This window comes from Plectropomus leopardus, chromosome 8, assembly GCF_008729295.1.
Source record: "Plectropomus leopardus isolate mb chromosome 8, YSFRI_Pleo_2.0, whole genome shotgun sequence".
NCBI lineage: Eukaryota > Metazoa > Chordata > Actinopteri > Perciformes > Serranidae > Plectropomus > Plectropomus leopardus.
Window position 1 is genome coordinate 5,938,501 of NC_056470.1, and position 25,061 is coordinate 5,963,561.

The 25,061-nt window shown below is 40.0% G+C and overlaps 1 protein-coding gene across 1 annotated transcript in view; it reads left to right on the forward strand.

The window, feature by feature from the left end:
- Positions 1-25,061, forward strand: part of prex1 (phosphatidylinositol-3,4,5-trisphosphate-dependent Rac exchange factor 1) — a 113,312-nt gene that overhangs the window by 84,879 nt on the left and 3,372 nt on the right. Inside the window, 17 exon segments of the mRNA XM_042492200.1 lie at positions 1,335-1,510; positions 1,868-2,029; positions 3,689-3,899; positions 5,477-5,762; positions 6,945-7,163; positions 11,839-11,927; positions 12,580-12,662; positions 13,529-13,619; positions 14,215-14,347; positions 14,436-14,476; positions 15,384-15,601; positions 16,224-16,326; positions 20,188-20,331; positions 21,960-22,074; positions 23,506-23,572; positions 24,375-24,550; positions 24,782-24,884. Of these exon segments, the coding sequence (XP_042348134.1) occupies positions 1,335-1,510; positions 1,868-2,029; positions 3,689-3,899; positions 5,477-5,762; positions 6,945-7,163; positions 11,839-11,927; positions 12,580-12,662; positions 13,529-13,619; positions 14,215-14,347; positions 14,436-14,476; positions 15,384-15,601; positions 16,224-16,326; positions 20,188-20,331; positions 21,960-22,074; positions 23,506-23,572; positions 24,375-24,550; positions 24,782-24,884 (2,417 nt within the window).

Below are 25,061 nucleotides of genomic sequence, written 5' to 3' on the forward strand. Positions count from 1 at the left end.
ACATCAGTCAGCATCCATGCTGTCAAAACAACAACAAAAAGTAGTTAAACTCCTCCAGGCTAGAGACAAACTACAATAAAGTGAAAGAAATGTATGTTAAACAACTCTTGGAAAAAAATGTTTAGATTTTTTTTTTAAAGTTTTTGTAAAACTACTCTTAGAACATTTTTAAAAATCCAAGTGGAAACTCTTTTTTTCAGAAGCTCTGCAGAAAAGGAAAGATTAATGTTTGACATTCAGCAATTGCCCACTCCACAATGCACCAACTGTTGAACAGTTGATAAGCCATAATTCGAGCTTTCCATATAACCAGCCTCTTTTGAAAAAATATATATACACATTTAACAATAATTTATAACACTGCATTAAGTAGCAGCTCATCATTCAGCCCTTTTGGAGGGTCAGAAAGGTGAATATCCAGTACGCCTCCCTTCTTTTTAACAGCAGATCATGATCTCCACCGCTTTCTCTCTTTGTTAATAAACTGCACCCTCCTCTGATGCACCTGTCATACATTCAGGTGTGCAGAGATTCTCTTCAGTGCTAAGCAGGTTTAGAGAGTCAATACTGAATCATTTTCTATTAAATTTCTATTAATTTTATGTTTTTTTTTACTTATATCAGATGTAATGCAGACAAATATGAGCAGCCAGTTGAAGCAGGATTAGTGTAACTTGGGAGTGTTTTAATATAAACTGTAGCTGTTTTGTGTGTCGGTGTGGATCGATTGCAGACGGGATGTTTAAAAAAAATGTCCCTGCCAAGAACATTACATCAGAACATTATGTTCCACCTAAATTGCTATTTTCAGATGACCTCTGAATTCAGTCATAGTCACTGTGTCAGTAGAAAGTGGCTCTAGCAGTGGGTAACTTTGCCCTATATGTGGAAAATCCTCACTTAATTACACGTGCTACACACAGGCAGTAGTTACAGTTATAGGACGTCATCTAGTAACACTGTGTCAGCGTATGTATAATTAGTGACCAATTTTTCTTACAGTGCTGGCAAGTTAAGTACACTTGACACATGTGCAGTACACTGTGTACTTTTACATGTGTCATTACTCAATGGATTTATTATTTTATTTGTCTCTCCAAAGCTTGGGAGTTATGTTACACAAGCATCTTTTTTTGGCATCTGAGATTTTCCATAAATATTTTAAGCCTCGACCTTTTTCTTTTTCCCTGGAATCACAAACTTTGGGCTTTTTTTTTGGCCCTATATCAAATATACTCCTCATTTTGTTTATACGTAAATGCTTAACTTAAATAGATAGAATCACTTCTGCATGCAAAGTTTATATACTGACAAGTGACGATCGTGCTCCACAGACCATCGGCTTGGCAGACTTTCCCTCTCCAATGAGCTGCCTCTGGTCAGCATGACGGTAGATAACGTCCATCTGGAGCACGGCGTCGTCTATGAATATGTCAGCACTGCAGGCATCAAGAGCCACGTCCTGGAGAAGATGGTGGAGCCCAAAGGCTGCTTCAGTCTCACCGCTAAGGTAGTTATGGGAGATTGAGGGTGAAAATCTAAGAGGGGAAACGTAGCCACAGCGTTAAAAATCATATTTTGATTCAGTTGTAGCTACGTGTGTCATGTATCAGAAGATCCTAACTTGGCAGTTCACCAGTCTGTGGGTCATTGATATTTGTTCAACTTGTACTATTATGACAGGCTCTGAAAGCAACAAAAGAGTTTTTTGGCCTCACTGGTGTTTGCGGTTGTTAGTATTGGAAGGCTGAATGTTTAATTAGAGAAAAAAAACACCCTTCCTGCTGCTGCTGCTGCTGTTGCTGCAAGTTTCTCAACTTTTATTGTAGGAGTGATCAGTTCTTACCAATGTTTCTTGTCTCTACAGATCCTGGAGGCATTTTCAGGTGATGACAGCCTCTTTGTTCGTAACTGCAGCCAGCTCATCTCCCAGAGTGACCGGGTCGTTACCATGCCTCAGTACGAGTTCAGACAAATCTGTGACACAAAGCTGGAGAGCATCCGGCGGCGTATCAGGAGCTATCAGCAGGTAATACTCGCTTTACACTCTCTTGAACACACGACGTCAGACAATCAGATACAATTGTTACACACAGAAACGTCACCGTCGAGGCTGAAATCTGGAAAAACAAACAAACACAAAAAAACAACAGCAGAATTTGAAAATGCACCCTCCTTCTGCAGCTCTCTCCTCTCTGTCCTAAGCTTTACTTATTCATATTTCTTTGTAGACTTGCATGCAGCACATTGACTCAGCCCCTCTTTGCTCCCCTCTCTCTGTTTATCAGACCATAAATGAGACAAGAATTAGCTAGTTTGCCACGCCACGATCTCTCCGTCTCGCTCTCTGACACTGTAAACGGCTTCCTCGGGGGAGAGCGGGCAGCAGCTCCGGGGTCTTTTTGGGTCCTGGTCCTTTTGTGTGTGGCTGTAGCAGCTTGAATAAGGCCAGTGCAAACCCCTACAGTGCTGGGTGTTACAGCACTCTGGTGTCCAGTGGTACACCAGCGGTAGCACCCAGTGCTACTGCTGGTTTCCAGGGGCTGGGGCTGGGGTTTGCACTGGCTTGATTTAGGTTGCTGCAGCCCCTGATTAGGGATCAGTCTCTGGAGTTGCTGTTTGCTCTCTTTCTGGCAAGGTGGTCCGTGGTGAACGACACATTGTGACTTGAGGCTTTAGCTAACATTAGCTACATAAACATGAACTTATTGCTGCAGCTGTGAGCCCTTGGCTTCAGTCAGTAGAAGGCTAAACTATTAGCAGTGTTTTATCTCCATTACAGAAACTCTTCGCTGATATTGATGTGTCTTCCTTTTTGAGGTTGCTTTGTAGTGTAGGCAGTTGATAGCAATGCTGGAATAGCAACTTTCCTTGCAAGATTCTCCATCATTGAATCAGACTGACACAGAAGGATTTGCACGGGCATTTGCATTTGTAGAACAGCCAATAGAAACACCCTCTTTCTGAAATGACCCATGATTGACCAGAATCTCTCATCAGAGGCTAGATTTTCTTTAGCCTGAAAACAGAACCAAGACGAGGTGCACACGTCAGTTTTCTTTCTGACTCCTGGAATTGCAATATGCTCAAAGTTTATTATAGGATTTTTGCACAATGAAACTTAAATAAATCTGCTTACCCCAGCTTTACTTGAAAACACAAACAATCTTTATTCATGTATCATTGAAAAACAGTTCATTGCAGTTTTAGTGCGGGAGCTTAAAATCATCGTGCATCAGGTTTCTATGCAAAAAAGAGCTCTTCTTTTCAATATATATCTAACTGGATCTTATTTTACAGATACATAAATCTACTTACAGCCATGCTTTTTAATGCTTTTATAGGCTTCAGTGGGGCCTTTGTTTTGTTATTGTGCATCTATTAGCTGCACTCACAGATGCAATCAAATATAACACCTCATGGTGATAGTATAGATACAAGCTCATAATATTTTTTTCCATTACTCAAGACAGCAAGTACTCTTCAACTAATGGGAAGTCTGTAATAAACTTGAAGAATATTACAGTAATTAGTCATCGTTGTTTCTGCCATTATGTCTTCATGTTTTATTTTCTGCTACAGTGACCATGTTTTGCCTCAGTGGTGAAAATGAAAATCAGCTTATTAAAAACACACACTGCAAATATTAGAGCTGTCAGTCATACAGCTTGTTTTTTTTTTCACCCAGTTTGCCCTGGAGCTGAGGAACAAGGCATGGCCCTCCTTCAGGCAGGCCGGTGTTCGCCCTCACCCGTTGGGCTGTATGGACTTTGTCCCTACCAACTGCCACATCAACTTCATGCAGGTGTCTTACCCCAAGAGCACCACCTCTGCCGGGAGGACTTTCAGTATCCGCTTCGGGCGCAAGAACTCCCTGTTTGGCCTGGATCCTGACCAAGGTAAGGGGTACACACATACACACACACACACCTCTATCCAATAAGATTAGTAGATTCTCCATCACATATCCGCTGCTTAAACTAAGCTTCTCTGAGATTCATCCAGTCACGATAACACAGCTTAACCCACTTAACATCAGCTCAGTGATCATTTTGACTAATTACCCTGTGTGACCATTTAAATCCCGCAGCACAGAGAAGGGAATGTGAACCCCAGCCTCCCACAGTAGCCATAAGGTCTCGGCAAGGATTCCCATAGTAAATTAGATGAGTGGTTTGCCATTAGGACTCCATTAGCTCCAGGCCATACTCATGTTATTGACATGAGATGTGAATGAATGATGTCAGCACAGGCGGTTCCTCGAGGCAGCGTAGGGATGTGTGCCATTCACTGGATGCTGCTGCTGAGGTCAAAGGGGAGAGAAAGAGAGTGAGAAATTTGATTGGAAATGGAATGTAATGTCGCAAAAGAATAATTTTAAGACGAGGGCGAAACATTAAGTCCTTCATTCACAGATACAGAAAAAAGTATCATGTGATCCGTGTGTATGGTTCAACTGCATCCCAACACAGTTTGATATTAATTACGAGTAATTAAGGCTTGGCTGCTGAACTGAACTCTCGGTAAAGATAAAACTGCAGTATGGTTAGCATTGCTGTCACTGTTCCAGGAAGTTTCATCTTTCCTTCAACCCTTACAAACCCGTGCAAAATTAGCTTGATTTTCTTTTCCTTTTTCAAAAACATGGGAGGATGACAAGCATCTTAACGTGAAATGGCCCAAAATGGCTAATTTTCAGATCATTTCCGTGTCACCTATTACAGATTTTTTGCAGTTTGTGTGACATTTCTTGTCAAGTTGATCATTGTGTTTTTCCCGTGTTTTTGAAAGAAATCAAGCCAATTTTCTCAGGATTCAGAGGTTTAAATGTTATGGAAAGGCGTCTTATTCAGCACAAGAAAAGTAATATTAATCCAGGTTTTAAAGGGTTAACCGCCAGCTGCAAGTCAGACATCTGCCTAGCAGTCGCACTGACGCGATGGTCCACTCTGGTGCTTTTTTAGTCTGTGTTCTGCCGGCTCAGCCAGCAAACAGCAATGGAGACAAAGTTGTCTTGAGTGTTGCAATCAGAAATGGATTGAATTTATAAGTGATAAAAATGTCCTTTTCCAGCACCATATTCTTGATTATTTTTAAGGAATGTCCAGAATCTACATAAAATGTATAAGAGCTTCTCTATTTAATCGCAGTGTTCACTGCATACTTATAGCGCACACCCTGGGTTCACTGCAAGAACTTGATCTGTCTGCAGTTTTGGGATGTCTCAGGTTATTACAGCTTAGTTTGGCATTCAACCCGTGTAAACAGTTTTGCATCCTGCTCTCGCTGTGCATATCAGTTGCATAAGTGCCCTTTAAGAAGTTGTTTTTCATCAAGTCTAAATGAAGAACAGACAAGAGTGTTACTTCACGGGGTTTTCAACATCTGGGATAGATAACATTGTCAGAGTGTGAAGTCTGTTTCAGTCTCTGACATGTTGTTAATTCTCTCCTGTCTGTGTCATCCTGTCCCGTAGCACAACTAAACCCCATGTCCCACACGCTGCACTGTGTGACCAGCATGGGAGCTCCCTCTTGGAACTGCTCTGGCCTGGAAGGGGACGAGGTGGACGGCAGCGGGGACGTGAGCGTGGATGGAGGCGAGGGGTTGAATGACAGTTGGCGGAGTTGCCATGGGGAAGGCGGGTTAAGCTTCCTGCTCAAACAGGAAGACACAGAGACCCAGGACGCCTACATTCACTTATACAGTCGGCTGGACGTCGCTGTGAGGGAGATGAAGCAGTATGTCGCTCAGATAGATGTGTAAGTATTATAGTTCATATATACACTGTGAAATCTGACAAGTTTGTCTTACTGAAATTAATCTTGGAAATAATTTGCTTTAAAAAAGTAAAATAAGTATAACTATTAATATTGATTTTTGTTTACTTAATATTTACCTGTTATGTTTGCTTGAAGTTTAGCAGTATTTACGTAATTTCTGGGAAGTTGTTGCAACTTACAAGTGACAATTGAATGCCAAAAAAGTGACAAAAAAGAATGCTAAAGTTAGTTTACTCAAAATTGATTAAATATAACTACATTTTAAGTAAACTTAACAGTTAGATATAAAGTAAAGATAAATTAAGATTAATAGTTATATATTGTCAAGGTAATCAGTTTTCTAGACTTTTTAAAAGGAAAATCAACTTGTTGATTTTTTTGATGTATTTTGAATAATTTGTTCCTCACTTTAATAGAAATGTCTTCCACCTTTGAGAGGCATTTCTTTGTTACCACTTCATATAAATCTTTTATTTCTACTGCCATGAAAAGTGGTATCTAACAAATAAAAGGAAAACTGTTAGCTCACATCCATTCAGAAAATATTTTCATCTCAGACAGTGGCTGCTATTATCAGATATTGGCATTGCACTGGTGTTTATATGTGAGTAGACTATTTTTGTAGTCTTCACAGTGACATTTTGTGATGTCTTCATAAAAAGCTAGTAGCTGTTATCCCCCCCGTGAGCCTCCTGAGGCTGTTCGTCAGCCTCTCTTTGTCCATCTGCCCTTTGCCTTGTTTAAAGCTGAGGATTTACAAAAGGAACATTCTTCAGGCCCAAAATATTTATGGGCCGGGCCCAGAACAGGAACAGGGAGTGAGGCCAGGATAACATCAAGAGAAAGAGACACATATTGTGTGTCTGTGCTGAGGAAGGGGTGTGACAGTGAGTCTGAATAGATGTTTGATTGTGAAGGCATCTGTGCAGAGTCTATTATAATATAAATAGAAGCAAACAGTGTCTTGACATTATTGGAAGGACTGAATTCCAATATACTTTTTATTTCTATAGTGACTGAAAATATTTACAAACGCTAAAAATATACCACAAAATATACTGTACTATGTGCAAAAAATGTATTGTAAGTAACACTGAATAAGACAGATTTTGTTAAATGTGTTAAATTTGGGAATAACGCCTTTTTTTTCCTTTCCTTTAGCCTCTTGTCATCTATTACCGAGCCCACACAGCTCCAAGGCGAGAGTGGGGAGCCTCCGGTTTATGAGCCAAGTCAGCCACCTTCTCTGGCCCCCTGTGAGGACGGCTGCGACCAGGACAAAGTGGAGCAAGGCGGCATTAAAAGGGTCTGCTTCAAGGTGAACGAGGAGGACCAGGAGGACTCGGGTCATGACACAATGAGCTACAGGGACTCCTACAGGTAAAGGTTTAAAGAAAGGGGGAAGACGATGACAGCAAACTTCTTTTTTTAAATTTGTTTGCATGTGTGTCCCTTTGTATCTTTCTGTGTGACCTCTCTAAATTCAGGTGAACACAGCGCAGGCAGAGCCCTTCATTAGTTGTTTTTTCCTCAACATCAGTTTGTAATTTGTGTGGTGGAAAATTGATCAGTTGATCCATTCAGAGCTGATCAGATTAGATTGATGGATGAGAGGAGCAGCTGCTACAAGTGAACTTTTAGACCCAGCAGAATGAAGTTGAGTTTTGCTTTCAATACAGCTGACACTCTGTGCTCCACGAGTGTAATGTAATGAATAACTAAACACTATATATCTTTCAGTGCTCCTAATGAACGTTCCAGCTCCAACAATATAAATTCTATTTGAAATGTTTGAGAAACCCTGCTAGCCAATCAGAGTGAGAGTAGCACAAGTCATGCCTTCATGAAAAACGCAATTTCCTTCCATTCAAAAAGAATTCCAGCTGCCCTCAGACGGGTTGGGCCAATCACAACCATTTATCTAATATATGGAATGTTTCAGGCAATGACTGACAACTTTAGTTTTCAGCAAATAAGTGAGTACATCATTTTTGGCTCTAGCACCCTCGGGCTGGAGACACTACTGGGAGCATAAATCTAGCTTATGAAAGAAGGGTGTCGTTAAGGCAAAAAAAAAGACAATGTGGCTGCATCTGATTTGCATCTCTGTGTTGAAGTACTATTTTCAAATTCTAATTTCAAAAATGGCAACACTTGCTCAGACATATTAATGATACACCATCACAGCTTATCTCAGCACGCTGTAGTCTGTTCACATTTGTTCGCTGCTCATCACTATGTCATGTTTCTTTGCTCTGATTGGTCGTAGCTCCATCCAATTGTGTCCAGAGGCATTTTGGCCCACGGCCATTGACACACCCCTTTGAAATCGAAAATGAACTGGGAGGTTTCAGACTAACACAGACGATTGTCAAAAATAATTCAAACAGACTTTGTGAAGTTGATACTAGATACTAATTTAACCTGGTTATGAGTTCTCAGGCTAACAAACTACATTTTTTATCTGAGACCAAAGGGCCTTAATATCAATTATTATTCACTTTTGCCAATAAGCTGCCTTTTATAAAGTGCCATTAATTGTTTGTTATATTACACAAAAAAAGGAGACATGGGACCTCCTTGTGTCTCTTCTGGATTTCTCACTATGGACAACATTCAAACTCCCTCTTTACAAACCCATAATGCTTATTTCCCCCCTTTGGAGGCTAAAACTGGTTCCAGATGTTGGCATTTTAACTGAGATCGAGGGCTAAAAATGACTTCAAAATGTTTTGGTCAGATCTGGTTATGTCATTTACTTGTTGTGAGTTCATTCAGATGTTTCTGTGTGTGTGTGAGAGGGTGTGTGTGCGTGCACGGTTCACTGGGCAGGGCTCCACTGAGCACCACCCTCCACCACCCACTAAGATGTAGTTATTGGTTGTTGGTGCGGTGGGCTGGTGTATAATAGAGCCAAATGTTTGGGGCGCGGCCTCCTCACCCACTCTGTCATTACGGCCCGGCCACGCCATGTGAAACGTGACTACCTCATCGCTATAAAATGTAAAAGGAAATGTACTCACACATACACACACACACACACACACACACACACACATACAGTGAGGTGTTTACTCAGGGTTTTGAAGCTCAGTGGGGATAAAAAAAAAAACTCTGTTCAAGGTAGCAGTATAAGGCTGCACAGTGAATGTGGATGAATCATCCCACTTGGATGTGATGAAAAATGCTACTGTGTTTCAGGAGTGGGTGTTTTTTATTTTTTAAATCTTGCTGAGAGAATCAGACGTTAAAGCCTGAGGTGCTGACAGTCCACAGAAGAGCTCAACAGTCGGAGGTCACTGGCTGGGTACAGTTTGTGAGGAATATAATGTGAGAGCAGGAACAGAAGAGACACAAAGACAGACACAGGGGGGTCAAAGACAGATAAATACAGACAAGACAAGAGTGAGTTGAGAAATCATTAAGTAGTGTTTGTTCTAAACTCTGGTACACTGTGTCTGTCATAAATCATGGCAATCATTGACACTGTAAGACGTTTCGTCTTGTATTTAGACATGTGTAGAGTGTGTCCAGATCCAGCAGAGACAGATAACAATTTCCTCAAGTGACAACCTGCGATTGATCTTCCTTTCGTCACTTAATATTTCGAATGGTGGAGTTCATCTCCTCTGGCGCCCTAAGGCAAACCACATTGCTCATATTACATTTTCTGACAGTATACTTGTAATAACCGTAAATGAGACTTACAGCCATTTGCAAATTTTTTATTAGTCAATTTTTATTCGTATGGTCTAAGACAGTCCAAAAATATTAATAAACCCGAATGACTCTCTCCCCAAATCCAAAGCCAGAGTGCTAAAGATCAAATTTTTGATGCAATAGGGTATAAAGTCTGGAGCTGCTCCAGAGACAAGGAATTGGGAAAGATGTATATGACATTAAGGGGCCGCTTACAAGATAACGGTGCTTGCATGAAATGTTACACTTTTGCCGCAGTTTTGCTGCCTTTCGTTTACATGGCAGCTTTTTGGGGGCTCGAAAATGCAAACTTTTAAAAAACAGGTTCCAAATGTAACTTTTTGAAAATGCCACCCTTTCTGTCGCCATGTGAATCTTCAGTGCACAGATCCTGTGCCTCTGTCACGGCAGGTACCTCGAGCGTGCTCGCCGTGTTCTTCTATGGTGTGTCATTATATAATGACACCACCAACTATTGGCCTGGCGTGCATATTACAGTGTTTTTGGTTGTTTTTGCAGATCCGTGAACATGAGGATTGTTCTCACAGTGTTATCATATCAACACCGATACTTTAAAAATGCAAAGGAAAGACTTCTGTTCCTAGTAGGGCCTTTGGGGGACACTTGGGGGAATGATCTGAGTATATGTGTTCATTTTCTGTTTCACAAGTGAGAACAGTACAATAAAATTAAGCTAATTTGGGACAGACTTCATATTTTATTTTACATTTTTTTTATATTTTATCACTAGTTTGAGACTCACACCTCTGGTGGTGTTCTCTAATTTCTAGACATAATGGACTGTTCCAGCTTAAACACACTATGCAAGTCAAATTCGTTCCAATCCTTTGATATTTGTATATTTGCGTTGTCCAGGATGTCCCGAAGCTGTCGCACCAACATCCAAATTTCTTTTACCATTGAAGCTTACCATAGCTAAGTAGCTCCCCAGATTTTACTCTGCAATGCATTGTGGGCCAGTCTTTCCATTAACACCACAGTGTAGCAGGTTTCCTTAGTTTATGTTATTTTTTGCAATGTGAGTGCTACATATAGACCATATGCAAATGATACATGGCGACAATTTAAGGAACGACCTCAGAGGAGGGCGCTGATGAGTTTTCAATAGGATCCAAATGTGTTAATGAGTGCGCTTTTGTGGGGGGGGGTAGGTTTAAGCCAGATCTGCTACTACGAGCAGGATAATTGTCACAGTGGTGCTCACACTTTTGGCAGAAGGTATGTGGCTAAATTTAGAAATCACCTTGTGTGTGTGAGAGACAGAGAGTGTGTATGTCTCTTAATTCAGGTGGAAAACGCAACAACCCATGCAGAAGAAACACACAGCCAGGAGAGGAATAATACAGAACACATAAGGAGAGAGGACATTGTGTGTATATTGGGCAACAAATAAAAAGAAAAGCGATGGGAGGCCTGAAGTTTGATTAGGTAAAGTGGCTGGAGGGAAGAAGTACAAAGACCAAAACTTGGATTTACTAGTGCACACATACACACACACACACACACACACACACATATTATGAGTGTATGAGTAAACACAGTGTGTTTTTATGAGTGTGTGTGGTTGGATGGTTTTATTAACTTTCTCCCCATAATTGCAGCAGCTCTGAGGTACCCAATCTCCCCCCTGCCACCACAAATACACACATTAGGGACCACAGAACACCCGGCAGGTGATATTCTCCCCCTACTCTACCACATCGTCATCCAGCCAAGCAGGGTAAAGGCAAAGGAAGACAAAGCCGGTGTTGTCGTTTTGTAGTGGCTCGCGGGCCATTTGTCACAGTAATTCAGCCTGTGAATCATTCAGTGCTCCTGTGAGGGGATCGTGAGCATGCTCACTTGAAGCAGCGTATAATTTGAGGCACATAAATCTTCCACATGCTCCCCGTAATCATGTTGAATCACGTATGACTATAAATACCAGACTGTTATTTCACAAAACTGTTTGAAGCCGATTGAAGTTCTCTGCAATCACACCAGTTTGAAGCATGAATCATTAATGTTTAGAAATGTATGTGTGTAAATAGGTGAGCTCTGTTTCAGTGTTTCAGTCTATTGTACATATTTGTCATCAGTCAAATGTTCGGGACTCTAATACGGTTTACAGAACGCCTCTCTGTGTAAACCAGTGGCGGTCGTTAGTGTGAGAAACGCTTAATTACCCTTGGTCTCACATACTGTAAATCAGAAAAGGCATTTACAATCAGAAGGATTATTTGGCAGCTTAATTACAAGTCGCAGCTTTTCCAAATCCTCTCTGTGGTTTAAGAACGGAATGAGCCCTTTGCTTTATTACGCACTTTAACTCCGTGTGTGCTTGTGCTTATTACAGTGAATGCAACAGCAACAGAGATTCAGTCCTGTCCTACACCAGCGTGCGAAGCAACAGCTCCTACCTGGGGAGCGATGAGATGGGATCAGGTAAAGGAAAGAAAGGAAATGTAGCTTTTCTGTCCATCTGTAAATGCATAATGTACATTTGTATATTTTCATCCAAAAGAGCTCTAGCTAGAATATCTGACAGAAAAAAAAACTGTCACTTTTCAAACAGACAACGCCGAAAACTGACTTCAACATAAACAACACGAGGCAGTGCGAAGCAAACACACGCTTCCTGAACGTCAAACAAAGACACGAAATTGCGGATATTTGTATTAGAATTGATCATTTGGTTGCCAACTTTTGATTCCTCTTGACTTTGTGATAATGTTGATCATATGTCATGCTCGCAGAACGCCAAAACAGAGAGCAGATATTTCTTGGCGGTGGCTGTGGTCAGATATTTCAGACACAACATTTCATAACCCCAAAGCCTCACTTTTGTTGTGCGAGCCAAGTATGTGTCCACTGCTGTTTATCATGTTGTTTTTACCAGCATTAAGTCTTAGATAGTCCACAATGAGGCGCTCTGTGGAGATGATTTATCAGCCTTCATCCTCTTTAATCATAATTTACATTAAAACAGATGCATAGAAGCGTATTTAATAAGTGCAGATGGTCAAATAAAAATGAACCATGGCAACCAAATGTGTTATTTCTCCTCAACTTTTGTTTGGTGTTTTTTGGCTGCTAGGGGACGAGCTGCCGTGTGACATGAGGATTCCCTCGGACAAACAGGACAAGCTGCACGGCTGCCTCGAGCACCTTTTCAACCAGGTTAGTTCTGGGATTCAGTTCAGAAGTAAATTATTCATTTATTTTGGGAAGTATTGTGTTGCAGAATTGCAGAGCACCCTGACCTCTGTCTTTATCTGCCTTAATCTTAATCTTTATTCCCAAAAGCTGCACCTCGGAAGAAGTGGGGACTAACTGAGATTACCTAACATTAAACTCAGTCAAAAAAATTTAAAACAGAAATATAGTGAAACACACACACACACACACACGCACACACACACACACCACACACGTGTGAGCGTTATACCCCCCCCCCCCCCCCCCCCCCCCCCCCCCCCTCCCCCCCCCCCCCCCCCCACCACCACCACCACCGGCAAACCATTCGGAACAGATGATTGTGATAGTAATCAGTCCACATCTGGGCCGAGTTACCTAGAGGAGCTCTTTGTCCTCTGGTCAGGATCCTGGTTTTCTCTCTCATCTTTCACTTGACCTCCTTTCTTTCTCTCCCTTACTTCTTTCTCCTCACACACACACACACACACACAGACACAGACACACAGACACACACTGATGCGTTAAGGACATCCATCCATCTTTCCATCTCCTCTTACCAGCATCTGATGTCTTCTGACTGCCCCGTGGTGGTGCTTTCACTGCTACACGTCTTTCCACATGTAAACAGCAGCTCAGGGGGCCTGCAAACACCAGCCTTGTTGTTGTTAATGCTGAGAGACCCTTGCCAGAAGCTGTCGCAGAGCTGTGTTTATGTGTGTGAGCATGACTCAGAAAGAAAGGAGGTAGCTGGGAGGAGAAAGGAAGAAAGATATGTAACATATAAGGGATTGAGATTACCTGACACTTTTTTTGTATGTCTTTGTGTGTATTTATGTTTCTGCACACAGGTTGACTCCATAAACAGCCTACTCAAAGGAGCCGTCATGACCAAGGCCTGTGAGGAGACCAAGCACTTTTATTCTGACCACAGCCAGCCAGGTATGTATTTCTTTTTGTGTGGGCATGTGTTTGTGTGTAACTGCTAGAGAAGTAAGAGGGACTATAACCATCTCTATTTCTTTTTCTCATTTTCACCTTTAATTTATACTTATGTCTGTTTGTTTTTGTTTTTTTTTTATTGACATATTTTCTTGTTTATTTTAATTTGTATTGTTGGACTATTTTTATTTATTTTATCTTTATTTATTTTTAATTGCTATTGATATAGTAATATTGTGGTAAAAATCTTAAATAATACAGTCTTAATAATAATAAAATATAGTAGAAATAATAATAATAATTAATTTAATTATTTGAATACTTAATTAATAAGTCATTTTACTTCATTTTCTGTATCAATATTATTACTGTCTCTTGGTGTTAATATATGTATTTATCTTTATGTTTTTTCTTGTCTGAAAATTGGCATTGAAACTTAGACACTGAACTACTGATTCATGTTTTGCCCTGAATAACAATAAACAAAACTGTGAAGAAAACAAATGAAAGGTAAGATGGTGTGTCGTCACGGTACTGTCAATTCAGCTGTTACACAACAGACACACTCACACATTCCTGCATTTTTTGTGAACAGAGTTCCGTCAAACAGAAGACTGGACGGTTCGTTGCCGTTACATCATCCACAAGAACATCCAGGAGGACCCTTGGAACCTGCCCAGCTCTATCAAAACCCTGGTGGAGAGCCTGCAGAGATTTGTGGATGGTTAGTGGGACACACATACATGCACACACGTACATGTGATCATATCCAGTTACAATCAGTCATTCCATCTTGTTTTCCTTCTGCCTCCACAGATGGAAAGAACAGCTTCTCCTCGCTCTGCTGAAGTGCACAGGTAGAATAACATCTCTAAGTAAAATAGAAAGCCACTCATATTAGGAGCAAGGCGCCGCCAATAGTCAAACTAGACAAAACTCACTTCTAATTTTACAAAAAATTAACCAGCTGCATTGTGAAGACAGGCTGTGATATCACTCAGCAGGATTCAGTCTCAAGCAGCAGGAAACATCTAATGTCTGGAGTATTTTAAATGATTCCAACATTTTTGAGCTCTCTGCAAATGAGATCATCCATCATATTAAAATACAGCCAGTTCTACATCTGCAGGTCTTTAAAACATCTTAAAAGGTTATGAGATTATAGCAAAAAAATATTTTAAATAGCAAGAACACAGTTTTTATGGAATTGTTTTAAACATTCAATAGTTTATTTTCTTTGTTTCTTTCAGTTTGTCGCATCAACTTCAAAGCTAAGCATGTCCACTTTTGAATTAATTATGGACAGCCTAATATAATAGCCCTATACTTGTGTTTTAATTTCATCACATCTGCTTTATCACAAAGGACAAAGCAGATGTTTAGATTTGTTTAATTTCCAGAATAATTAAAAACGTTCTTCTAAGTATAAGTTTTCAGCATTGGTTTTATTTTCTACATCAGGCACAGATCCAGGCTGAGGCCAGTCGCTCTGTGTGTATTTACAGAGATGAGGACTGGTGTCAGAGCACATGATGCTCTAGTCACTTTGAACTGTACACAGCAGCATATGGTGCTAGTTAATGGGAGACATCCACTCAGGGGATCCAGGCTAATGGAATAAAGTATATGTATTGGAGCAACTCCAGCACACGTGTAATGAGGAAGGTTGCAGTGGGAGGTCAGGATGTCTCACCCTCTTCTGCCCACTGACCTTTACTCATAATCTCCCCCTTTGTACCCCTTGAAATCCCTCCATCCATCTAGACACGTCTCTGCAGCTGCGACGGGATGTGATCTTCTGCCAGGCGGCGACGGGGGCCTTGTGCACGCTGGCAGAGCAGCTGTTGGCTGCGCTGCGATCACGATTCAATAACGCCGGCGAGTACCAGGAAGACGGCAAGGAGACCAGCCGCAAGTGGCTGGAGCAAATATCTGTCATTGGGGTCCTGCTGCATTTCCAGTCCACACTAGCACCACACCTGGTGAGGATTCACCCTGATGTTTTTTTTTTAGCCCCACTTTGTGTTTTTTAGGGATACAAAAAAATATTGTAATTTTACAAGAAAAAAGTTGTTTTCTTGAGAGAAAGGGGATATTATATTGCGGAAATAAACATATTGCATGCAAACTATAAAATAGGTAAGAGCACAGGCAGCCTCCTTGGCAACCACTGTCCCCAGAGTTGTGCCTGTGCCACATACAGTCAACAGGTAAACTGTTGACCTGTCCTGTTTCCTGTGTTATACTTTGCTGGCAATATGTTTTTTCCATAAAATAATGTCCCCTTTCTCGTAAAAATACAACTTTATTCTCGTTAAATTACAACTTTATTCTCGTAATATTGCGTCTTTTTTCTTGTAAAACTATGACTTCATTCTTGAAATCTAACTTTTTTTTCTTTAACATGGCCCTAATCCTCTGTTATAGTGATTTACCTTTTTTAAATAAAAGTCTTACCTGATGCAGTTTTAAATAAACATCAAAATGTAGTATCTGTCCTCTTGTATCCACTATTGTGTCCTTGGTGCAGCTGTCCTCTACTGCATGCCTTCTAACCATCAAAACTGTCTTCCTCGACTGAGCTTTCTTTTTCTCCTCCTGCAGAAAGAGGAGCGGACCATGCTGGAGGACACCAAGGCCGCCCTGTTGGACTTGGACAAAGTCACTGTGTTCTTCAGGCAACTGGAGGATGAGTGTCTAGTCGCAAGTAAGAGACTCTATCAACAAAGACTGACTCGGCCCATTCAAACCACCACTGCTGTTAATGAGCAGCTGTATGGTTTGACCAACTCTGAATAAAGTTCCATTATGTGGATGTATGGGAGCCATTGAGGGTGAAAATTGCCATTTTGTCATTGCAGATTTAATTTTCTTTTCAGTTGAGAGTGACTGAATAGGGAGCTAAAACAACATTATAATGGCTCCATAAATCATCTTAAACAAAGGCAGAGCATGCAGTCTCTTAAAGTCCTAGTTTTCCTTGCACTGCAGATGATATGGTCCCTTCAAGCAAATTGGCTTGCTTTCTTTCCAAAAAATGGGAAGAGGGTGATAGGCAACTTAACAAAAAAATGGCCCAAAAATTAGCAAGAAATTTAAAATTCAAAAGTTAAAAGAAAATTTACCTGAAATAAGTTAAAAAGGGAAAAAAAGAGAAATAAATGAAAAACAAGAATTAAGATAATTAAAAATATTTTCTGACATTTTTTTCTAATTTCTTTCACCATATCTAATAATCCCCTTGGCTAATTTTCAGATCATTTCCTTGTCACCTTCACTATTTTTTTTGGGGGGGGGGGGGGGGGGTGACGGGAGGTTTTTTGCCAAATTTTCTCTCTAGATTTTTTTTCTCTCGAAGTTCTAAGGGGTTAATTGCTAGTAAAAGTCATCTGAATGCGGCATAAGAAAACTGATGTTGATCCAGGTGTTAAAGGGTTAAATTTACATGCTTCTCTCAGACACATGAAATACTAGCACATATGTATATCTATAGGTTAAAGGAACCTATAGATATACAAAAACAGTAACTCATATGTAACATTCTTGCAGGAGATGCAGTATGTGCTGTAGTCGAAAGATACTCATTTGGAGCATGAAAGCGGCAAATTCATTTTGTGGTTTGCATTTCTCCTGTTCTGCCAAACCACTCAAGGTCGGAACATTTATTTCGGAGTAAGCATTCGAGTACAATAGCAGTAGATTGACTGAGGATGCACCCAGGTTGTTCACATTGTGAGCATCTTAACACGACTGTGTATATATAAGTTTAAGACCTGGGTGTATTATGCCTGTAATAACCTTGGTGTGTGTATTATTCACTGAAGGTGCTCCTGGCCGCCAGGAGCCTTAAAGCCGGCAGATACAAAGAACGACTGCATACTGAACCAGTTCTCTTTTCAACAGCCTCAATATGGCCAGCAGAGATTGCCGCTCAAAGGAAAAGCAAAACATGCACTTCTCATTTTAGCAGAGAAAGCGATAGATGATGAAACAGGGATTTGCTGCTTTAGGTTCACACTCAGCAGCAGAAAGTATTTAGTGAGCACGTGTATACATTTTGCACAAACATGCAAACCAATGCATGTAGATGATGACTTCATACTCTACTTATATTCATTACATACGACAGGCAGAGATATGTGCTGTGTTCAGACCCAGGCTCCTACAATTTGATGTAAAAATTTTAACCAAAACTGCTTTGCTGAAGTTGCATTTTATATGCAGACTGCTGTAGTGCAGGGAGATGGTTTGTGGCGGCAGCATCCATCGGACAGTATTGATTTGCTAATGGAATCTACAGCAAGCTGGGAGCTGTTGGTAGAATCGTGTAAGCACCACAGAGTCTGAGACCCCTGAGTTCAGCCTGAGGCATCACAGCCAATTCTACAGGATTATGGCTTGATGGGTTCTCCAGGAAAGAGTGCTGACCCCAGAGGTCGCTCAGTAAAGGTCATCTCTTCCATTCTCTGACAACTGCTCCTATACCTTATAAGTTATTGCTAGTCATGTATTGTTTGCAGACTTAAAGGTTACTGCTCTGATTATAAGTGGTAGAGTAATTTGTTCAATTTACAATTAAGATATTTAAACGTTTTACCATTTGAGACCTGGATCACTTTTCCTGTGCTGCATTTAGACACCTTTAATCAATATTTAAACCTTTGAGCCTTTAGCAAATTGGTGCAATTTCTTTTAAAAAAATGGCAATTAGCAACTTGTCAAGAAATGTATCACAAATTGCAAGAAAGTTATGAAAAATAAGCTGGGGAAAAATATCCAGGAAACTTTATTTATATTTATCATAATTAAATAATTAAGTATGTTGTGTAAGTGTTACAAATTTCAAAGCATTTACTTGTTTGTTTTTAGGGATTTTTACTTTCTTTTTTATTTTCTCTTTTGTGCTACTTTTTAGGTAATTCTCTTGTACTTTTTACTAATTTCTTGGTTATTTTGGGTTTATTTCTTCTCAAGTTGCTCATTGCCTTTTTCACATTTTTTGTTTTTTAAATAAATCAAGCCAGTTTGCATAGGTTTTAAAGGGTTAAAACATGCGCTATATAAATGTCTGCATGATGGGGATCCACCTCTATTCATTCGTTCTACACGTTAATATGAACACCAACAATCAGATTTGACCAAACTATAAAGATTTCTCCTCTGTTGCTTTTAAAAAACCCTCTCCTCCAGTGTATTTTCCAGCCGCTGCTACATTCAAAACAGCGCACAGACATAACAGTATGTGTCCTTCCCAATGTGACTAGCACACAGGTAATTACTGCTGTTATATTTAAATGGACCTTTGTCATTTTTTCCGTTACTGTGCGCTCTGTAGCAGTGTCAAAGCAGAACTGAGGCCATGCTGGAGACAAAGTGCATTTTCCACATTCAGTTCTGGCAGGACGGAGATCCTGATATGACTGCAGTGATTGTGGTTTTATGAAATCCCTTTTTGGTAAAAATACAAAGGATTTGAAATAACTGTTGTTGCTCACTAATGCAGCAGTATGTCTGTGATGTTTCACTGGCACCGGGGAACCTGAACTTCTAACTGAGGCAAATACAGACATTAAAAGGACGGTTTAGATCTTTTGAAGTGGGGTTGTATGAGGTACTTATCTATAGTCAGTGTAGTCCTCGAGTCTGACACGAATGCTAAACAATGTACAGCTGTGGAGTGGTCGACAACAAAACACACATTTTTCAGCCATCTAAAAAAGCCCCACCTAAAATAAAGCCAATATCGGTTTAAGTGTTCACTATTTTAAGAATATTTTCACCGCTTTACCTTGCTGGAGACAGCCATTTTCAAAGGGGAACTGAAGCTGTTCTATTGCTCTCTTTAAAGCGAGCCTCTGTTGAGAGTAATTTAACACAGGAGCTGCTGGTTGACCACTGCTGGCTCAATCATGTAGTTTGTTTGTGTTATTTTGTGAGTTAACATTTAAAGGGATAGATTGGATTAATCAAAGTCACATAATAATAGAAACTAACTAACTGATCGAAGCAGTGGCATGCCATCAGCTCCCATGTTCAGCAAACTTAAATGACTGTTTTTCTCAGTGGAGTCTGGTGGTTTTGATTTGACAAATGTAAGGAACTGCTGTCGTTAATGGCTTCCCCTCCAAACGGTCTGTCTGACAGCAAGGTAAAGCAATGAAAATACTCTTGATTTGTGCACACTTAATCTATTATTGACTTTTTTAGGTGGCTAAAATATGTTTTGCTGCTGACCCCTGTCTATGTAAATACTTCTGCCGAAACTGGGGGCATGACTACAGACATCTACTGTATGTAATTCACTGACTTTGAATAAGATTGTCAGACAACCCCACTTTAAAAAAATATGATCTATTCCTTCAATCCACATCAATAGTGACAGAGTACAACACATGGGTGTCCTTTTTCTGTTCACTCTAAAGTTTCAATGTTACAAACTTTATTATTGATACTGAGTTTTGTTTTTGTCAAATTATGTGTCTTAGTTCACACTTAACTTCACTTAACTTTATAGCCTAAGTTCTAATCATGCAGTTTTGTTGACATTTCTCCTGTCTGTGTGTTACAGACACACCGGTGTGTTACCAGGTTGAGGGCAGCCGACAGGCCCTGAGGGTCACTCTGTACCTGGACAGCTGTCACTTCAGTGAGCTGCCCAGTCGGCTGCAAAACGGAGGCAGCCTCAAGCTCCACACCGTCCTCTTCACCAGAGGTAAGACTGGGCACACTGGGACAGAGGAACTGGAGAAACTGTAAAAACAAACAAAGAAAACCTGGAAGTTCAGTGTATAGTTAATAAGCATAGCATAACTTGACAGTGGCAAGTGGGGGCAAGTGTTGTCCCTTTGAAATACATAGATGAATAGATGTATTTGATAATCAGATAAAACTGCTTCACCTGAAGACAGTTATCACATTTATCTACAACTGTTGAGGATTACATTCCACAATAAAGCCACAGGCTTGTTTCCATTGTGATCCTGCTCTGGCAAGACCGAAAATAATAACATACAAAAATAAAAGACACACAAAAGGACAACATTGTTATTCGTTGTACCAAAGCAATAGTATGATGCAAAGTTTCAGTTTGAGCAAGAACTTTGTTTAAAAAAAATTTGGTTTCAATTATGCATTATCTGATTTTTATAAAACAAAACCAGACTCTGGCCATGTATCCTGTAGCTACTCTCTGTGCTTTACATGTTTTAATACTCACTTAATTCATTCAAATGCTCACCACACCATCAGGGTCAATATGGCCAAATTCAGGGAGGGCTGTATTAACCCTTTGAGACCTAAACAAACTGGCAATGAGCAACTTATGAAGAAATTACACCAAAAATAAAAAGAAATTGTTAGAAAAAAAAGTACAACAAAATTACCCGAAAATTAGCACTGAAAAAAAGAAAAAAACAAAGAATTGGGTGTCATGGTAATCATTGCCAAATTGCTCTGGGTTCAAAGGTTTGAATAATTGTGTAAGGCGTCTGAATGCAGCATAAGGAAAGTCATGTCGATCCAGGTTTCTAAGGCTTGAACACAGACGACATGAAATTGCATCTATACCCTCAAATTAGATTGTATAACTTAAAAACACTCTCAGTGCAATATGCAGCCACTCATATGTGCACATTTCCTAAAAGCTTTCTGTGCTTTTATTAAGTTAGACAGGAGCCTGTTGTTGGCCTTTTAGAACATTTAAAACACTCCACCTTTTGCATTCTCCTCTGCTGCCATGCACCTTGTACTGTAGTTCTCCATCAGTCTCAGCTGGCCTAGCATGAATGGATAGCATTATGCATCATGCCTGTTTGCCAAAAAGCCATTTATTTTCCACAGACAAGTGCCAGTTGGAACAGTAACCCAGTGAGAGAGGTCATATTGTTCTCATGTACTTCAATGAGGAACACAGTGCCGCAACAACAGCTTCAGTGTCGACCTGTGGAGGAACATTGCCACCTACTGGAGAGTAGTATTTAATGCAGGCTGGGTGGAAGTACTGTTATATTGCAGATATCCAAGTTTGTGTGTGTGGCCCATGTCTGTGAGCACTGTGTGTCTTCATATGGATAGAGATATCCTCTGAAGTGAGACTTTGGGCAATCCTCTCTTTTTCAAAATATAATTTTAGAGTGGAGGTTAGGGTTATGTTTGGCTGGTTTGGATGGATCTGGTGTTCAGAGTTAACATTAAAATGATGTTCATGTTAGCGTAGGTTAGTATAATGATGATGTTAAAGAGATGTGTAGGTTAAAGTTTGAGTTCATGAACATATATGATCATATAAAAGTGTGCTCATATATGTGTCGATCTAAATTCCCCGGGCCTGTTTTAATCCAGCACTGGAGCGTCCGGAGGGAGTGTCCCAGCAGGACTACGCAGCCATGGAGGAGTTCCAGCAACGCACCAACGCTGTCTCACTAGAGAAGGTCAAGGCCTACTACCGCAGACTCAGGTACGCTATGCTACACTGCATCACAGCCCTCCAGTGGCGTACTCACTAGCACTCAGGATATCTTTCACCTTAAAGGGAGAGTTCAGCCTGCGGTGTTGCATAAGCAAGCAAAAACTATGCTTTGGCTGCTGTTTTACTTCCACTATTTTCAAGGTCTAGAATTTTTCAAGGTGAGAGCTGTTTCATTTATCTAAAACTGGTGCCATATGGACTAACAGGATGTTTTTGGCTACATGAGTGGCTCATTTAGTAGTGCCAACTTAGACGTGCTGTCTTTTAAACATCAGCATGTGTTGTTTTTACAGTCTGTGTCATATTTGTGCAGCCTACTCGACTGATTTGTGAAACTGTGTTTAGTTTATGTTATTATTTTTATTTTATTTTTTATGAGTGCAGTACAAAAGTACAAAAGGGCAAAAACAATAACAAAAACAGGGTAAACAGGGCAATTTATACATGGGGGTAGATCGAGACAGAAATTTAAACAAAACCGGACGTGTAGGACAAACAAAGAAACAAAAAACAACAAACATACAAAAAAAATTAGGCACAATGGCATTCTTGCTGTTGTTGAGATGCAAACCGTTATTTTACTATGAGGTCATCCGTGTATACGTGTTTTGGAGCATGCGTGTCTGCAGCTGAGAAAGAGTAGAGAGAAGATGGACTGAGCAAATAATACTAAGAGAAAAAAATCTATAAATAATGATAAGAGCGATATATATAAATATTCCATATACATAAATAGTGAATATAATACAAATACTAAAAAAAAGAGAAAAAATTAAAGAAATTAAGTTAAAAAAAAAATATATATATATATATGTGTGTGTGTGTGTGTGTGTGTGTGTGTGTGTGTGTATATATATATATATATGTATATGTATATATGTATATGTATATGTATATGTATATGTATGTGTATATATATATATATAATAAATGAATATATTAAAGTAAGTAAATAACAACAGGTACTAAAATGACAGTTAATGTTATTAATTTTTGTAAATAAAAGATTTTAGATATTTAAAATGCAGGATAAGATGTTTAGAAAAACATAATATTTAAAATTAAACCCCACACCCATCAAAAGAACCAATTTATAAAGTTTAAGTTAAAAAATTTGCATATGAATGTATTTATTTAGATTTTTTCTACATTGTCATTGTTTATTGCCCTGTAACATATTCATGTTTTTAACAGCCTATTAGTACAGCTGTGATTTCTTAGATGTGTTCGTTCAGTCCCTAGAAAAGACTTGTGCAGCATCAATAAATGATGAAATATTTACTTTAGCAGATGCATTTTCTATACAGTGAAGTACCCTCGATGTTAGTAGATGACTCAGCTCTCACACAGTCAGTGAGTCAGTGCAGAAGAGCTGTAGAGTTTTTTAAAACTGAAATAGGTATGTTTTTATCCCAACAGGGCTTTCTATTTGGAGAAATCCAATCTCCCCACAGACTCAAACACCACAGCAATGAAGATAGACCAGGTAAATATACACGTACTCTGATCCATTTCTCCTTCAGTGCTTCTGCTGTCTGCATCAGTCTATGTGGTTTTTCTTGTATCATAAGTCCATTTTTTATATAATGTTGTGACTGAATATAAATGCAAGCACAGATACTGGGCCTTGAAGTTAGAGACCTTCAACCAAGCATTGCCAAAAGTAAGATGAACTGGTGTCCTGTTCCCTCCTGCTGGAAACCCCCCTCCACTAGATCAGCAAGACTCCCCTATTAACTCCAACTAACACCAACGTGTGAATTCAGCGGTGAATAGATTAGAAAGACAATTCTAGTGTCCCAAACTGACTGTAGCTTAACTAAATTATGATGTGATTAAAACTAAATAGAATATAGTTTCAATATTTAGAGCCATATTCTCGGGTTTTCATTGTCTTTCAAAAGAAAGACGACAAGAACTGAACTTCTCTGTGTTGTTTGTGTTGTTTTGAATTACCCCCTGATTTCTGCCGGTGCACCACCTTAACAAGTCAGTTACACTACATAGTCTAGTACTGAATTTTGATATAAATAGTCAGATATATATATTTTTTTTCACAATTTTTATCTCTTCTTTTCTTCTCACTTGTCTTGAGAAACATGCCAAACTGGAAAAAAAGTATAGGAAACAAGTTACTTTTTCTATGCTTTGTTTTTAAAAATACAGATTTAATAGTAGTCTAAGTGACTTGTTTAGATGGCCACTTTTGCCACTCTGTGCTGTAACTTCTTACTAGCAGTCCATTTAATGTCTGACCTTGTCCAACCTTCACTATCTCCTCCTCTTAGCTGCTGCGACCCCTCAACACACTGGACGATCTGTGTCGACTAATGCAGTCCTATGTCAACGTGCGCCCAAGCCCCCAAGGCCACCCGTCAGGTGTCAGCGTGCTGTGTGTGTCCTCTGAGCTGTGTAACCGCCTGGGAGCCTGCCACATCACCATGTGTGGTACAGGCATGCAGAGGTCAGCCTGGCAACACGCCAACATTATTATACTGCTTGTGTTGTACCAGCAGACTGTCAGCAGGAATAAAGGTTAACACAGTATAGAGTGGGTGACATCCACCACTGAACCTTAGTGTTTGGAATACATTTCTGCTTTGAGGTGTCCAGCAGGTGGACTCATGTACGATCCAGTCAGTGTGTTTGTGACAGAGGACCACACAGGGCTGACCCCTCACCTTTTTCTTTGCAGATGTACCTTAAATGTGACACTGGAGCAGGCGATGATCTTAGCCAGGAACCACGGCCTCATGCCGCGCTGCATCATGCAGACCATGGATATAATGCGCAAACAGGTAAAAAGCTCAGAGGCAGCTGATCTCAGTGTCCAGTGGAAAGCCCTCAGGGATTTGTATGACCTGCCAACTAAAGTGTGCTTTCTTTGGACTCATATTTTGTTTAGTGGGAATTATTTTTCAGCAACTAGGACTGAACATAATGGTTAAAATCAGTCTTACAATATTAAAGGGATA